This window comes from Gavia stellata, chromosome 1 (assembly GCF_030936135.1).
Source record: "Gavia stellata isolate bGavSte3 chromosome 1, bGavSte3.hap2, whole genome shotgun sequence".
Taxonomy (NCBI): Eukaryota; Metazoa; Chordata; class Aves; order Gaviiformes; family Gaviidae; genus Gavia; species Gavia stellata.
In genome coordinates this window covers 75,123,092-75,140,584 of record NC_082594.1, presented here as the reverse complement: position 1 = coordinate 75,140,584, position 17,493 = coordinate 75,123,092, and the positions used below count along the sequence as shown (strand labels likewise).

The 17,493-nt window shown below is 42.6% G+C and overlaps 1 protein-coding gene across 1 annotated transcript; it reads right to left on the bottom strand.

Annotated features, from left to right (window-relative positions):
• Nucleotides 1–1,169: 1,169 nt before the first annotated feature.
• On the bottom strand, nt 1,170–17,138 carry PLCXD1 (phosphatidylinositol specific phospholipase C X domain containing 1). The gene is made up of 6 exons (XM_059824294.1): nt 16,931–17,138; nt 13,325–13,461; nt 9,931–10,059; nt 8,614–8,769; nt 4,906–5,089; nt 1,170–1,587 (listed from the first exon to the last, which is right to left on the bottom strand). Exons 1-6 carry the CDS (start codon nt 17,136–17,138, stop codon nt 1,295–1,297), a joined length of 1,107 nt encoding a protein of 368 aa, XP_059680277.1. The 3' UTR covers nt 1,170–1,294.
• Between the last annotated feature and the right edge of the window lie 355 nt (nt 17,139–17,493).

The window sequence follows — 17,493 nt, the reverse complement described above, 5'->3', positions numbered from 1 at the left end:
GAGGTAGCATCTTAGCCTTTCGTGCTGAGAAGTCTAGGGTAAGTTTGATCTGATGTCAAGTAGCAGTTGATTTCAAACTTCTGCAAGTACCTACTGCAAACATTAGCATCTTGCCAGACATTTGAACTCAGCTTTTGCATATAAAGTGCATCTAAAAAGTGAGGTATATTGATGAAGCTGCATAGTGAACTTTATACAATGCCTGTTTTTGTTTTAGTCCCAATGTTTGCCATTTCTCTTATCTTCATGATCATCTGTTATTGCACAGTTCATTTAAAAAAATACATAAAAATAAGATTAATATGCAATGGCAAACAACATAAACCCCTTAGTTTTTACATAAGCAAAAAATACTTACTGAGAAGAAAAATAACTACAGAGCTACTAAAATAGGTAAATAAAAGACCAGTTGTGAAACCCCAAATGAGCATGACAGAAGCCAAGAATCTGTATTTTTAGAGCAGTCTGAGTTTAGATAAGGAGTTGGTTTCATATGTGTTTATTTTCAATGTAAGGCATATTTTGGCAACACCTAATAAAACATTTTATTACCACAGACAAAACTGTCTAGGGGCCTAGTTTTGATATCTTTATCACTGTAGAACTGGCATGAGTGATAAAAAGAGTAAGTGTTCAAACACACATACTTCTTACAAATCCTAAAGGATTTTGTGACTACCCTGTTGGTAAATGGGCTCACAAACTGATACTCTGAATGCAACAGTACAGCCACTTCTAGATATCTAATGTTAATGATGTATAAAAATAATGTCAAATAGGATTGTCAATACAGTATCTTTGATATATCAAAAATATATTTAAACTGTTCCTTTTGTATATTTAACACAAACTATGAAAAGAGACAAGTCAGTTTCACACTGATACAAAATACTGAGAATTGGGGTTGCAAGCAGTGCAGAATATCTTTACAATTACAAGAAAGATAAAATCAGCACAAAATAATTCATGCAGCTACTGACATATTTCTGATTCTTGCTCATAAGTACAATAAAATAAGATGAAGTTCTTGGGACTTTAAACATTGCCAACTGCTACAGAATCTAAGCACCTGCAAGTAAATTAGACCTATACCACAGTTCTCTAGAGACTTCAGCAAGGTCTGCCTGCTCTCTTTTCTGTGAAAAGGCCTTGAAACCCTGATGACATTGAGAGCACTTTTCTTACTGAGTCTTTAAACCATCCCTGGTTTAAGTTGACTGGACCTTTGTGGGATCCAGAATGTTTAAACCAGCACACGTTAAATGCAGACAAAGCCTTTTCAGCTCTTCACAGATTAAGAAGCTGAGAATGAAATGCTATTTGTTCCAGCCCCTTTGCTATGACAGTGTAATGGAGGATTAATTTTTGTGTTAAGTTCTATCACATCTTTCACAAAATCATTGTTTCCTATGAAGTCTCCAGCAATGATGTTAATACATTCTTTTTTTGGTCCTGGATACTGCTGTTTTATCCAGATCTTCAAGCATGGAAGACTCTGGAGTGTCATTTTCTTCAATGATCCAAATGGGTGTACAAGAATATACCTTAAATTTTCAGTAAGGTTAATCCCCGCTACAAAGAATTTTTCTGAAACAAAAATCAGAAGGTGACACATTAAATATTCCTTTGAGGAGAACAGACACTGCTCAGCATTGATTAACCGGACTTAGTAGGGTTAGGTTTACGGTTGGACTTGATGATCTTAAAGGTCTTTTCCAACCTAAATGATTCCATGATTCTATGAACTCCAGATCTCGTTCATCTGGTAATCATTAAGATAACTAATTTCACACTTTTTCTCTATTGTTTCATGTCCCTAGAACTGTTTCAGTGGACTGTCTTCGCTTGTTGCAAATGCATGCCATAGTAAAGTTACCGAAACCCAGCTCAGTTATTGAACCATTCCAGTTTAGCTAAGTTTATCTAAATTAGTCATTGCAGACTAAAGGTTCTCTACTAACTAGTCCTCCTTTGACTACCGAGTGCACCTACACGAACTTTTTCCTTTGGCTGGGGGTGTGTTTCTGAAGGAGTTCTCCCCTTTGTCACCCCACACATGCACATCAAAGAGCTGTACGTCAGAGGTCATGAACTGAATTTCTTAGCATTGCTGTTTCCTAATGTAGCTACAGCCTTGTGTTTGTGTGGCAAGGTTTTGGTAGCAGGGGGGCTACAGGGATGGCTTCTTTGAGAAGCTGCTAGAAGTTTCCCCAGTGTCGGATAGAGCCAATGCCAGCCGGCTCCAAGATCGACCCACCACTGGCCAAGGCTGAGCTAATCAGCAACAGTGGTGGCACCTCTGTGGGAACATATTTAAGAAGGGGCGGGGGGTGTGGAACCTGTGCAACAGCAATTGCAGCCAGAGAGGAGTGAGAATATGTGAGAGAAACAACTCTGCAGACACCAAGGTCAGCAAGGAAGAAGTGAGGAGGAGGTGCTCCGAGTGCCAGAGCAGAGATTCCCCTGCAGCCCCTGGCAAAGACCACGGTGAGGCAGGCTGTGTCCCTGCAGTCCACAGAGGTTGACAGTGGAGCATATGTCCACCTGCAGCCCGTGGCAGACCCCACGCTGGAGCAGGTTTGCTGGCAGGACTTGTGACCCTGTGGGGGACCTGTGCTGGAGCAGTCTGTGTGGTGGTGCATTCCTTCCCCCCCACTCCCCTGGACCGCTCTACGATCTCAGAAGTTCCAGTAAGGTCCTGACCTCTGTGCAACGAGCTGGGCGGCTAAGCGTCCCTTGACTGTTCCAGGAACTCTCGCACGGTTAAGACAGGGAACAGCTCTGACTGTACCAGGCACTCCTGTTACCTGACCGAGGCGGGTAATGAGAGCAAGAAGAATGGGATGATCCATCATTCCCTAACAGCCCTGGAGCACTCCTTACCAGGTTCTTAACCCCAGTGGAACAACACCAAGGTTACTGAAATTCCATCATTTTACTAATGACTAAAGCAAATCACCTTGCGAACCTATGAACAGCAAGTTCATAGTGAGACCCTTTGAGCTCTCCTGGACCGCAGCGGGGTGCGACCAGCATCTCCCTCTGAGCGGGACGCCTCTCAGAGTTTCGCAGACTCTCCAGTTTGTGAAATTTTGGAGGACTGTGCCGAGCCGGCAACGGGACCTGAGCTAAAACCCTCTCCTCCCCCTAGACTCAACTCTGGCCTGTTGAGAAATGCCAAGACATTTGAAGTGAGTATTTTCATGGAATTTGAGGGGAATTTTTAACAGGTACCTTTGTGTATATCTATAGCTTTACATCTGTGTGCATGTGTGTGTGAATCAGTATGTAATCAAGCTATTGTGATTAGCTCGCTTTGTAAATCTTAAAACCAATCCATGATTAGGTGCTGCTAAAATCTTACGATTTACCTCAAACCGTGAATGAACCTCAAATTGCTGCTAAATACACATAATCCTCTAGATAAAACCTGTTGACCAAGTCTGGGACTAGGATTCAACCTAGATGCACCTAGACTCCTCTCTGAGAAGGTGTTTAGAAAGCACGGGGGTCCATTCTGAACCTTGTGACTCAACAGCAGGATTTCTTTATCCCTTGTACTCTCTATTTCCCTCTAGACATAGTCTCAGACTTGGTCAATGGTTTAAGTCTGGATTCAGCCACACCTAAACTCCTCTTTGAAGAGTTTAAAAAGCAAGGGAGTCCATTCTGCACCTCGTGACTCAACAGGAGGGTCTTCCCAATTCTTCACCCCTTTTGTTTCTCCACTCTCTATGTACAAATCATTCTGAATTGATCCTAATTTGATTTTCCTTTGTATGTTTTTAGTAAGTAGAAGAGTGAACCTTGTCACTGAATTCTGTTAAGTCGCATTTTTAGAAACTTCTATTAAAATTGCTTTTGCCAATACCCTTGATGGTGATTTTCCAAGCAGCCTAAACCACTCATTCGTCACAGTCTGTTCCTGAAGGACTGCACCCCGTGGAAGGGACCCATGCTGGAGCAGTTCATGAAGAACTGCAGCCCACAGGAAGGACTCACATTGGAGAAATTCCTGGAGAACCATCTCCCATGGGAGGGAGCCCACGCTGGAGCAGAAGAGTGTGAGGAGTCCTCCCCCTGAGGGGGAAGGAGCAGCAGAGACAATGTGTGATGAACTGACCACAACCCCCATTCCCCGTCCCCCTGTGCTGCTGGAAGGGAGGAGGTAGAGAATGCTGGAGTAAAGTTAAACCCTGGAAGAAGGGACGGGTGGAGGGAAGGTGTTTTTAAGATTTGGTTTTATTTCTCATTATCCTACTCTGATTTGATTGGTAACAAATTAAATTAATTTTCCCCAAGACGAGCCTGTTTTGCCTGTGATGGTAATTGGTGAATGATCTCTCCCTGTCCTTATCTTGACCCACGAGGCTTCCGTTACATTTTCTCTCCCCTGTCCAGCTGAGGAGGGGAGTGATAGAGCAGCTTTGGTGGGCACCTGGTATCCAGCCAGCGTCAACCCACCACAAGGCGTCACACACCTATCTTGTGGGGGTGTCTTTTCACAACAAGGCTAGCATAATGCATCTCCCTCATCATCAGCGCTGCCTAAAGCGGCAAGCACTGGATTGAGGAAGCAGTCTCCTACCAGTGACAAGGGCAGAACAGAGCCAGTGAGCTGGTCTGTGCTGAGGGCTTCTTTTCCGTGGGATCATGCAAGTGAAGCAGCTGCCACGATTTATATAGTCTATGCATGTACATACACTGACGCATGTATTGGCAGCTGCAAAGATGAACGTTGCACTCGCCCATGGGTGGGCAGAGCACTCAGCAACATGGGCACGTCTCGTGCACACAGCATGCACAAAGTGGTTGTATCCTGTAATGCTATGAACACCCAACTTCGTATTTGTTTTGCATTGCTGTACGTGGCCCTTGTTTCCTCCAAGCAACCCCTGTGCCTACCTGGACGGCCTATCCGCTTCATGTGCTCCAAATACTGGATAAGAGCACGAGTGGCAGTTTTGTTTCCCCACCAGTATGGGATCGCGGGCCACAGCTCACAGTGCTCCTCCACTTCCACGTCCTCTTCGTACGAGACTATAACCTGATGGCCACGCTGCCACATGGTCCGCAGCGTCAGTGCCGCCTAAGAGAAAGCGTGCCCAGGTTGAACTCAACAACACAGCAGTGTTCCCGAAGTTCAAATACTGACGTGTGACATTGCCTTGGTAGTGAGGCACAGGTTCAGTTCAAATAAAGCTTTTAAGTGTACAGCCCAGTAGGTCATTGGCTGGCTTACAAGCTGCAGGGGCAATAGGAGCCTGGGAACTTCAGCAGATTCCTCCTTTCCTCAAACAATTCAACTATGGTAAAGTACGTAACTCAAGGTCTTACACCCGTGTAACAAGAAACCATCCCCGTGTCGGCCCTCGTGCACATACCGCTGCTGAAAATTTGTTGGGAGAGGAAGACACAAGCCATTTGGTGAAAGGAGGTAGGAGGGGGGCAAAGCCCTACACCCAGCTGTAGGAATACAGACACAGAGAATCAGGAATAATTTTGTCAAATGCCCCACATTGATCCAAATTCGTTGCTGTAGCCACCAAAGAAAATTGAACCTCTTAAGACTTGCTAAGACTAAATTTAAGTCTTCGAGAGATATGTTAATTCTGATTTCTCTAAGTGGAAAGTTTCTGAAATTGGGACACTCCAGACATTTTGAATTGAGAGAGGGGAACACACGAGTCAGAAACCTTCTCAGACAGACAGATGGGCTGAAACAGGTCTGTTAAATTTCAGTGTTTCAATATGATATGACATTTTCCAATCCTCAGAAGTTACCATTGGACAGAATTGAGGCCTTCTAACTAGCTTTATTTGCAAAACCAACGTATTTAGCAGGTATTTTTTAAGAATGCTGTGGTTAAAAGCTGTGTCTGTTGCTGGTGAAAAGGAAATGTCGGCTTTTTGATGTTCCAATTAATTTATTAATTAAAATAAAAGCCAAAGGCAGTTGAAAATGTTTTATGTAAATCTTTGAAGAGAGCCAGGGTTGAATGAACATGGGAATCCCTCTTAGTTCAGCCAAGAAAGAGAGAGTGCAAGACTCAATTAAGTCAGAAAATACTGCAAAATTAAGACACAAGCTACTCAAACTACAAAAATCTGTGGTTGACAGAAGCCTTTGCTTTACTCAAGCAGCCTTTCTAAAGCTGGAACCTCTTAAAAAAAAAAAAAAAAGGTGTTGGATAAGAGCCAAAAAAAAGAGCTACCAGAAATGTGTACATGAGTACAGGTGCTTATTTTGCAAACAAATCAGAAATGAAACTGTGGACGTCTAACAAGGGATTTTTAAACCCTAGTAATACATATCAAAGGAAGACACTTTGAATAGTTAAGGCAATTAAAATTTTAAACACAATGTAATGTTGTCACGCTGTGGCCTGTGCCAGTACTACATACAGACCTCTACTTAGCAGTTTCTTCATAAACACTTGGACGCTTACTTTTGTACAACAACACAGTTGCAGTCTTGAAAGACAGTAGATACCAGATTATTTTAGAATAAGCGAGCAAGCACTTGGTTATTTGACATTACATCTAAAACTGTCATCCTGAAAAACCCCACAGCTACCTAACCTGCAACGGTATCACTTGCAAAAATGGTGAGATCCATTGTGCTGGTCACAGACCCCATAGAAATAAAGTCTTCCTGCTTGATGGAAGTACTTGGCTTCTCTTTTCTCTAGTGCCCTTCCTCCCTCCCCCTGGACACAAGTCAGCCACATTCTTCCTTCTTCAGTCAGGTGATGTCAAACCATTCGTTCGTCACCTTCGTTCAACAAACTATCAGCAGCAGCTTGCCCTTTTTCCATTTAATAGCTTTTTTAAGAGCTGGCCATGCATCTGAAAGCAAATTCAACCACCTTTTCCAGTATTGCTCTGCTCATCCATGACTTAAGCACTCAAGTTATTTGGGGAAACAATAAAACAGTGTCACTCAGGTCTTCAGTTATTCAGCTGAGGCCTGAATATTCAGAATCCCCTAGTTTTGCTGAGAATTGTTCTATTTTAACTCTGCTGTACAAAATGCTTTGAAATGGTAATACTCACCCGTTACTGATACACCAGCTTCAAAGGCTGAATTGGAATCGCAAACAGGGTCATCATTATCCTGTACCCCTCACATCTCCAGAGAAAACCCTCTGTTCCTGTGCATCTTTGAAATGTTAATTGTTTAACTACTAAAAGCTCTGACACCTTGTAAAAAAGAGGAGACTAAAAATCTCAACTTCTAAAATTCAGCAATCAAATAATTTCTGATTATTTAAATTAAAGCTTTTATGGAGGTTTGGGTGACTGAAAGCATATTAGGCTGGTTGGGAGGTCAGCTCCAGCTCCGTCCAGGAGTGAAAGTCAATACCACCAGAAATGCACTGAGGGCAGAGATGCTATTAAGAGGGACCTCGACAGGCTGGAGACATGGGCTGACAGAAACCTCATGAAGCTCAACAAAGGCCAATGCAAAGTCCTGAGCCTGAATGGACTAACCCCACACACCAGGACAGACTGGGGGCAGCTGGCTACAAAGCTGCTTTGCAGAAAAGGACCTGGAGGTCCTAGTGGACACCAAGCTGAACATGAGCCAGCAGTGTGCCCACGTAGTAAAGGGCAACTGCAAACTGAGCTGTATTAATAAAGGCACAGACAGCAAGTCAAGAGAAGGGGTTCTTCCCTTCTATCCAGCAGTTGTGGGACTGCATCTCAAGTACTGTCTCCAGCTAGGGCTTCCCCAGTACAAAAAAGTCATTGACACGCTGGAGTGAGTCCAGCAGCATGCAACCAGAGCGAGCAGAGGCTGGAGCATGACATGCAAGGACGTGCTGAGAGAGCTGGGTCTGTTCAGCACGAAGAAGAGAAGACTATGGACGGGTCTTACTGTTGTCTGCAAATACCTAACGGGCAGATGTAGAGAAGACTCCTCAGATACACATAGCGAAGGGATGAAAGTCAGCAGACACAAGTTACAGCAAGACAGATTCTGATCAGAGAGACAAGGAAGACACGTTTCCTGTGAGAGTGGTCAAATGTTGGACCAGGCTGCATAGAAAGGTTGCGGAATCTCCATCCTTGGAGATATTCAAGAACGGACAGGACACAGTCCAGCATAACTTTGAAGTTGGTCCTGCTTTGCATGGTAGGGTTGGATCAGATGACCTACAGGGGTCACTTCCAACCTAAATTATTATAAATAGCATAAAAATTAATTTATAATTACTGTTGTGAAAAGGCAGAAAAGGGATTCCTTAAATTCTATAAATATAGTATGGACTATATTTGTAACACACAAACACCTTCTTTTCTTTTTTTTTTTTAAAAAAAGCTAAAACTCTGACGGGGCAGTGGATGACAGTGGTGTCCCTACTATTGTCCCACGATTCAAGAGACATGACAGTCAAATTTAATTCCCTCCTCCACACTATGGGATGTAGGTTTGCTTTATCTCCTCAGTTTTATTAGGTAAAGACCTATCTCTGATGCAGCAAATGTTACTTTTCCTAGGTTAAAAATACAGTGAAAGTAGAATATATCTAAAAATTTGGAATCAAAGATCTCACCATAATATATCATTCTTAAAACAGGAGGGAAAAAAAAGGATCTCATACTTACATTTCTGGGACACAGTTTGCACTGGAAAATCTCTTTTATACAGGCAACAAGATGACAATGAAGTTTCTTGGTTAATCCATCAAAATTCCTGCAGGCTAAGATAACAACTTCCTGAGGATGAGTTTCCAGCCATCTTAACACTTCCCACAGAATATCCTACAAGAGATAGATGATTTTCTAAATTGCCATGACTATGCTGTGCAGGGGAAAGGACATAAAACCAACAGAGCGTTGATGGTGGGGTAGACTCGCAATCACAATAATGAAAATCAGCGTAGGTTTCTGGAGGATGGCCGTCTGACTGCCCATGAAGTGGTCCAGAGAGATGCACCCCAGGAAAACCTACTTGCTGCAGGTTTCTGCTGGTTTGCTCTGGATTTAGTTCTAGCACACTACATTTAACAGCTTTGTATTTTGATAATATCCATGAATCTCCTACCGCCTAGAGGCAGGTTAGCAGTAAACCCATCTCCCCAAGCTTCTTTAAGGACAAACAACGTATTAGTGGCAAACTCAAAAACAGGGAGAAGTTTTGTGCTTGCTTAAACATAACAGGACCCGTTTTCCCCATTTGTTAAGGGCAATGACAACTTCTTGAAGACCACATATAATTAGCAGGGTAGTCAGGCACTGCATCTAACTATTTACATGAGCATGCCAGTCAGTCACCATGAAATCTCAACACATGAAGGGTCCAGACTCACGAGCATGAAACTGAGGTTTAGCCAGTTAGTCTACAAATGAAAAGCTGCATTACTGGCTGTGCCTGGCTGTATAGGTCCCAGCAAATGGAAAGGAGATGTAAACTACTCCACAGTGACAGAGCACATGCAAAGAGCAACTCACAGCAGTTTCTTCACAGCAGCTGACAGTAATTTGATCATGGGATCCAGACTTGAGTCTCTCTGTCTTTCAGTGAAATACTTTTTCCTCAAAAAAAGAGTGTTTCTGTGATTTTATTAGGCTTTTCATACCTTTTTCTCTTTAGTAACTTCGCTCCTTACCAGGGTAACAGGATTGCCCTGGGTAGCATCCTGGGACAACACAAGATAAACCCCAGAAACATCAGGCATTTGGTAGGGGCTAGGCAGTGGAGAGCAAGGCACAGCAACTCCGGTTTGAGGATGAGGAATTGACTGATTGCAGCTGCTGAAACTAACTTCCAGCCCTGCTGATTTTCTCTGGTTTGAAGTCCTCACATTAGGAAAACAAATAACCTGCTCAGAAAACCTTGGGCCAGCATTTGCAGATTAGGATGGCTCTTAAATAAAAGAACCAGCACTGGTTTTATAGCCATCCCAAAGGTAAGGACAATACCTCTACAGTAACGGTTGTGTAAACCATATGCACGAAGTACAAATTCATAGATGGATCGTTAGACTTGTGGGCAACCCTGAAATCCAGATATCTAACTCCAGCCTCCAGTTGCTCCGTCACAGTCAGTACCTGAAAGGTGAAACAGAAGACAAAGGTCTTGAGAGCTTGGAAGAGATTTGTTTCTTTACTTAGAAAACGGAAAAAAGTGCATGAGGTTAGCCCTATGACATTTTTTACAGGCCTTTCATCTTTAAAATGGTACTGTATGGCAGCAAGTCACCACTTTGAAGTATTTTACTCTCTGACAAGAGGGATCCCGATTTCCCTATAGCAAATACTGCGGGTATGGATTAGATTACTTTCAGACCTCTGCCCTTGTTGTGTTCTGAAAGTTAAAGATCCGTTAACCTGTGCATAAATACAGGATTACTCTTCACAAGACTTTTCATATGAACAAAAATTGCAGGATCAGCACCTTAGAAATGCTATATTTATTTTATTAGATCAAAGACTTTATCATGATTGTCTCTGTGGAGCTCACTCATCCCCAACTGAAGGAAAAACAAAAATTAAAAAAATGTACTGGCTGTTGTTCTTTATCAGGATAAAGTCTCTTTAGAAGTTTGAATTAACCTGCAGAAGTCCTACAAAACAGAAGTCCTCCTGTATTTCCACTTCCCTTCAACCTCTCCTACTGGATTTGAGGACTGAATGGAACAGGTGAGAAAGCTGAGTTTCTGGGGCAAGAACTCCAAAAGGATATGTCTCTTACCTATATCAAAGCTATATTTGCATAAGGAAATAGAATCAATTTAATTAAATACATTTAAACACTAATTTGTCTCAGTTCAACCTGCTTTATGGACAACACCTTCAGTTTGCAGAAAGAACACTCCATACTGATTTAAGCCAGAAAGAATTCAACAAAAGCTAAATCAATACAAGGTGTTGCGCCTGAATAACCACATTCATAGCTTCAGTGCTGAGATGGAGCTTTGACACATGGCAGGATGCTCACCCCACCTAGCTTCAACCGCCTAAATTTCTGTTCTTAGGACAGGAATTTAAACTCCCCAGGCTGTGCCTGAGCTGCAGGGCTGGGGAGCAGCCCAGCCCCACATACCCCAGGGTGCAGGTGGTGCCACGGTTTGGGCCGGCAGCTCCCTCTGGGCCTTCTTGGTCTCCACCAGGCTGGAGCAGTTGAAGGAATAATCCATGCCCAAGTCCCACCTTCGCTTGGAGTGTGCTAGATATGGGACTGTACACGGCTGTAAGTCATATATAACCTTTGTGGCCAGAAACAGCACCAGATGAAATAGTTGCTCTGAACTGCCCTTTGGATTAATTTCTGTCTTTCGTTTGGCTGCATGGGAAAGCTAGACAAATTAGACTCTAATTAGTCACCTGGGTTTGGATACTGAATTAGACAGTGTGAACATTGCCCCCCAAGGGCAAAATGAAGAGGAAGCCTTGGGGAGTGATGCTGCCCAGTGCTGCAATCTCACACCAGACATCCAGGGCACGAGTGGAAGTCACACACTTGACATCAGCCATTGCACAGGAAAGATTTGGGCCTCGAGACTGACACCCGTAATAGCCAGGGCTCCCGCCAGGCACTGCCTCCAGGGCACTGCCATCCAGGAACCTGTGTGTCCTACCATCGGTAGGGTTCCTTGATCTCTGTTCTGGATACCCATGGGTGGAGCCATGTCCATGCAAAGATAACCCGAGCGCCGCAGAGCTAAGGAGTGGCAGGATTGCAGCCGTGCCTCTTTCCCATCAGCGCCAGGCCACTTCCCGCTCAGCACACTGGGTTTGGACCAGAAAATTACTATAATGATGTAAGGAGCTTGTTTGTCACCAACAGGGTCACTTCACTGGCCAGCAACCTGCAAGTTAGGAGATATCTGAATCTTTCATTGGCTTAAGTCCCAAAGCAAAAAGCAGCTCAAGACAAGGCACGGTGCTAAGTGAGTGCCCTTCCACATCAACTCATCACTGCCATTACATATCCGATATCTGACAGTGTCTAAGACTCCAGTTTGCCAGGGCTGCTCAAACACAACCGAAGAAGCCTAGGCGTAATTATTGTCGTTTATCAATTACTGAGTTTTAATTCCCTCATAGTTAACTACTCCTTCAATAAGAACAAAAGTGAAAAGACTTTTGGTACTCTTTGATGCCCGGAAAGTCTGTTCTTTACAAAAGTCTTCAAAAGCTCTAGCTCAAAATCATGATCCCCAATTTTGTCTTTAACATACGTTTGTAAGGAACAAAGAGATAACCAATAGCTTAATGTTTAGACATTTTAAAAAATGAACTAAACCTTATGTGAGGGACCACACCTTCATTCTCTTAATCCCTTCAACAAGATCTTTGTCTCTGCTGCTGGGTGAAATATTTACACAATATAGGTGGGAAAAACAACTGACATTTCACACAACGGCGCTAGTAAAAATGGCAAGCATTACCTTCTGAACAACGTGCAAGAGAAAAACCTCTCTTGATTACAGTAATAGTAAACATGTGAAAAAGAAGATGAGTTTCTAGTACCAAGTGGTCAGCTTTAACCAGAATCTTTGTCTATGTATTACCCCTGCCTCACCTACATGCTTTTTCCCCACAAAAGAAGATCTGGTATGTATGACACCTATCTCATACCCCAGTGTGCTGGTTTTGGATGGGATAGAGTTAATTTTCTTCATAGCAGCTAGTATGGGGCTATGTTTTGGATTTGTGCTGGAAACAGTGTTGATAAAGCAGGGATGTTTTCGTTACTGCTGAGCAGTGCTTACACAGAGTCAAGGTCTTTTCTGCTTCTCACACCACCCCACCAGCGAGTAGGCTGGGGGTGCACAAGAAGTTGGGAGGGGACACAGCCGGGACAGCTGACCCCAACTGACCAAAGGGATATTCCATACCATGTGACATCATGCTCAGCAATAAAACTAGGGGGGAGAAGAAGGAGGGAGGGACATTCGGAGTTATGACGTTTGTCTTCCCAGTAACCATTACATGTGATGGAGCCCTGCTTTCCTGGAGATGGCTGAACACCTGCCTGCCGATGGGAAGGAGTGAGTGAATTCCTTGTTTTGCTTTGCTTGCTTGTGTGGCTTTTGCTTTCCTTATTAAACTGTCTTTATCACAACCCACGAGTTTTCTCACTTTTCCCCTTTGGATTCTCTCCCCCATCCCACCTGGGGGGGAGTGAGTGAGCAGCTGTGTGGGCTTAGTTGCCGGCTGGGGTTAAACCACAACACCCAAGCACGGTATCTCATGAGAGCACAGATTTCTGGGCAGCAGGCTATTCTTTCATCATGCATGGGAGAGCTCAGCACTGCAGCACAAACTTCAGCTTTGCCCAGCCATGACAAGAATGCTAGACAACAGTTACCTGTGTTGTAGACCACTTCATGATAATGGGGTGCACAATGCAGGGCATGCATTTGTTTAAGAACTTCACCAGCTTGGATTCATTGCCACTAACAGCAGAGTTTTTATCCAAGCAGTAGGTCATAGTGTCATGACTTCCTGTAGAATACAAAAAAAAAATTTATAGAAAATGTCATTTCTTAACTATTCAAGCACCACAATACATGGCTATAGTGCGTGTACACACCTGACATGCCACCCCATTTCCAAATCACACACCTACATTGCCTGACAGCCTATGTAGTTATGGCAAAAAGGTGGGCTCTTCTACAGAGGTTGCTCACCTGACATTAATAAGCTTAGTGTGAAATCCTCATAAAGGGAAGGCATTGAGACTTTTCAATAAAGCAGTCCCGATCTAAACTACGCATCATTGTTGTTTGCCTCAAACCACAATAAAATGGCCTGTTTCAACTAGCATCTTCCACTTAAATAATTATCTTGATGTGAAACCCCACTTTTTTCAGGGAATAAATAGCTGGAGGCTGAATTTATCTAGAATTTGCCCTGTTTTCAGAGTTGTCCAAATGCAGGATTTCATACCCCAATCCCATCATCTCTGCACAGGAAAATATGACTGAAAGCAGAAATACATCTTACACCTTTGGCTGGATCAACTCCTAACTTGGCACTTTAAGCATTTATATCTGGCAAAAATGCCCTTCTGAACTAAACATCCACATCCCATACAAAAACAACACAAGAGGTGGGCACTTGAAGGTTTCAGAGGCAAATCCAAGTCTAAGTTTACATGTGATAGATGGACAAGATCCACCTTTTACGCTCTTCAAAAATTACCTGACTCTTTCCAGCACAGGGAATTACATAGGGGCAGGCTTAAGCATCAGAGCCAAGTAAAGCCTGCGCAAATATTTGACTTCTTTGAAGTCTTAATAAATCTGACACATTTCTTGCATCATATTTAGATGAAACCCTGTTGCAACTCACAATTTCTTCAGGACAGGCAGCCAGTGATTTTGCTAGCTTTTTCTGTTCCGTTATTTCTTCTAATTTTATAAAGCATCAATAAGAAAAGCTAACAACTCAGTGAAGTGGCCTGCTGGGATCTTTACAGACAATCTGCAAGGAATTTGCATATCCTTTTGGTTTTTAAGTCTTCTGTCAAACAAATTGTTCATTGGTGCTAGGAACTGCCTTCTTCAGTGGTCATTCTTACCGGTGCCAATGGCAATATTTTTAGTAGCCAAAGAAAAAGGACAAGATTGTATTTGAAATAAAGAAAATTACCTGAAACTGTCAATAATAGTTTAATGTTGCACTCCATTTTTTCACTGTTTAAAATCTGGTTTCTGTCTGTTTTCCTGCTTTAAACACCCAAACCAAGCTCACTGAAGATGGAAGATCGATAATGAGGGCATGCAATCAAAGAAGTTTGTCTTACAAGTTGTAAGAGTCAAACCATTAAATACCCATGGACCAAATCCAAGTCTGAGAGAAGTGAACAGGATTCCATTGATGGGCGTTGCATCTACTGATGCCAATCAGCAAACAGATAGTAACCTTGCATTTAGGAGTCTTCTTGTGATGTCAGGGAGTTACAATAATGAAACGAAGATGGGTCTATCCATAACACAACAAATATAATGCAAAGATAGTGAGCTAGCACCAAACCAGATAGCTTCAGAGCTTGAAGCAACATCAGCACTGTGCTGAACCTGGTGCAAACACAACACTAATTACTGAGACTTGCCTCTGTCTCCTCATCATGCTTTCAGAATGCACACTCTCACGTTTCTTGCATGCTTTGTTGTCTCCTCTAAGATAAGCTTCCACTTCCAAACTGGGCTTCCCTCAGTCATTGCTCACTCTGAAAACCTGCCAGAGCTGTCTTGACCGGGTCTGTCTTGATCTGCTTTTGTTCTGACCTGGGCTAGACCAGTTTTGTAGGTCAGCTGGACAGCCACCAAAATATTCCAAGCTAATAGCCTGTAATTCTCTGTAAAATTCCTCCAATGTTTGCTGAAATGGGCTTGTCTTCAACTATTCTTTTCTTTGTGCCTGTTCTCCATGCAGGCATATTCACAAGAACAACAAACATTCACAATAATAACAAGGTCACAGTTAGGATAAGAGCCAGGAAGTCAAAGGCACACATCAGCATGTTCTCAGCTTTCTACAATGTCCAAGAAACACCACTGTGAAAGCTTTTTAGAAACAACATGGTTCCTTTTCCACCAAAAAAAAAGAAAAACCTACTGAGCATGCTACTGACGTTTTGAAGGATTTTTGCAAAAGGAACAAAAAAGAAAAAAAATAACAGGAGAATATTACCTTCTTTTTTTGTCATAAGATAGATACTTATTTTCTTCTCTTGATGGTGAAATAAGAAATCGAAAATATTTTTTATTAATAACATCTGTCCTGGGGTCCTCTTACATAGGCTTTACCCAAAACAGAGGCGCGCTTGTTTTGAAGTTAACATCAATTTATGTTACATATCCAAGAAGTCACCAGGAAATAAGTTTCTGGGTTTCAATTTTAATCAAAACTCCACACTCCATAGTTCATGAAGGGCAGAAAAAAAGAAAAAAAAATCCACCACAGTTCTTGGGTCCTCCCAGGGCTCCACCCACTGAAGACAAGACTTGATTTTTCCCCACTATCTCTAAATATATGTCTTTGCTAACCTACGAACCTGTAGCCTACATAAAACGTTCATCCACATGCTGTGCTGTTTTCTGCCCAAACTACCCATTGCATCTACAGGTGTCAGAGAAAACATGGGCTAGACTTTTCTTTAGCACCATTTTCATTGTGGAGGCAAAGAGAATCACTCAAGAGCTGACAGTCCCCCAGTGCCTCCCCACGTGCCAGTGAAAACACGTTCTCCTGTTACTTCTTTGGATAGAATGAGAAAAAAAAAAAAAAATCATCTATTCAAAGCAACAGAGACAAGCAATAATATGACCAAAGAAAGGCTAATGATACCCAGGTCTGAATGTAGTACCAATGAGGACACCAGCCATAGTGCTGCTGTATTTACCCATAATAGGATAAATCCGGTTTTCGTAAGCAGGGTCATGCAGAAAAGTCACATTCCACATTAATAAAAACATGTTAATTAAAAGTCTCCATCCTCCTTTTTTCATACCTTCAAAGCCTCTTTTAAACAGTACAAAGAAACAAATAATATGGTAAAATGTTGTTGTTATTTCTCTCCTTTTGGAACCATTTTATTATGTAGGAATTGGCAAGAATCAATTAGGAAAATGTCACCATTGCCCACATAAGCAAATGCTCAGATTATTAACACTGATCTGAGAAGATGATACACAGGGACTGCCAAAAAGTCCCTCTTTCTTTCCTTCCCTCAAAAAAAAACAAAACAAAACAAAAAAAAAACCCCTTTTTTTCCCCCTCCCCTCCAAGAAACCCCAAACATTACAGACTAAAAGCATGCACATGTCACACAAATCCTCCCCCAAGCCCTTCTCCCACACACTGACCCAAATAATAAACGTAGCCATCCTGAAATGGGACAAACAGGATGTTCCAATGCTTAAATGACACACTAACAAAACAACGGAGAACAAAAGTTAGTCTTTACCTGGAAGAGCTAAGTTATAGAGGGGAATATCCCAGAGCTTCTCGGGTAATCGTGACATCCATTGACCATTTTCATGGCACACGTGAATGGAGGTTTGCAAAGGGCCTTCCATTAGTGCCTGCTCTAGGACTTCATAGGGTGTTCTGGGAAGGAAAAAGAAAAGAAAAAGAATAAACCATTGCATATACTGTGGTTGAATTAATGCCATCGCACCTGTGCAGAACGGATTTATACATACTATAAAATGCCAACCCTTCTCTCCAGTAGTTGCAGCAAAATGTCAAGAGCTTCTCGGCCACAACACACAGTACTTTTGATAACACCGTCTCCCAGCACAATGCCAACAGAGGGTTCCAGCTTCAGGCTTGTAAATTGACCAACTGAAAGAAAAAATAGAGCCAAGACAAATATATGCAGCTTTGTTGGTATGGAGAAATGACTATCTGCATTGGCTATTGCGACATCATGAGGAGTAACCTACCTCCAGCGTGAAACAATGTCTGTTTCCTGACCCTTTCCAGCCCCGGAAGCATGGCAGCGGGACTGATGGCAGGACCAGGACA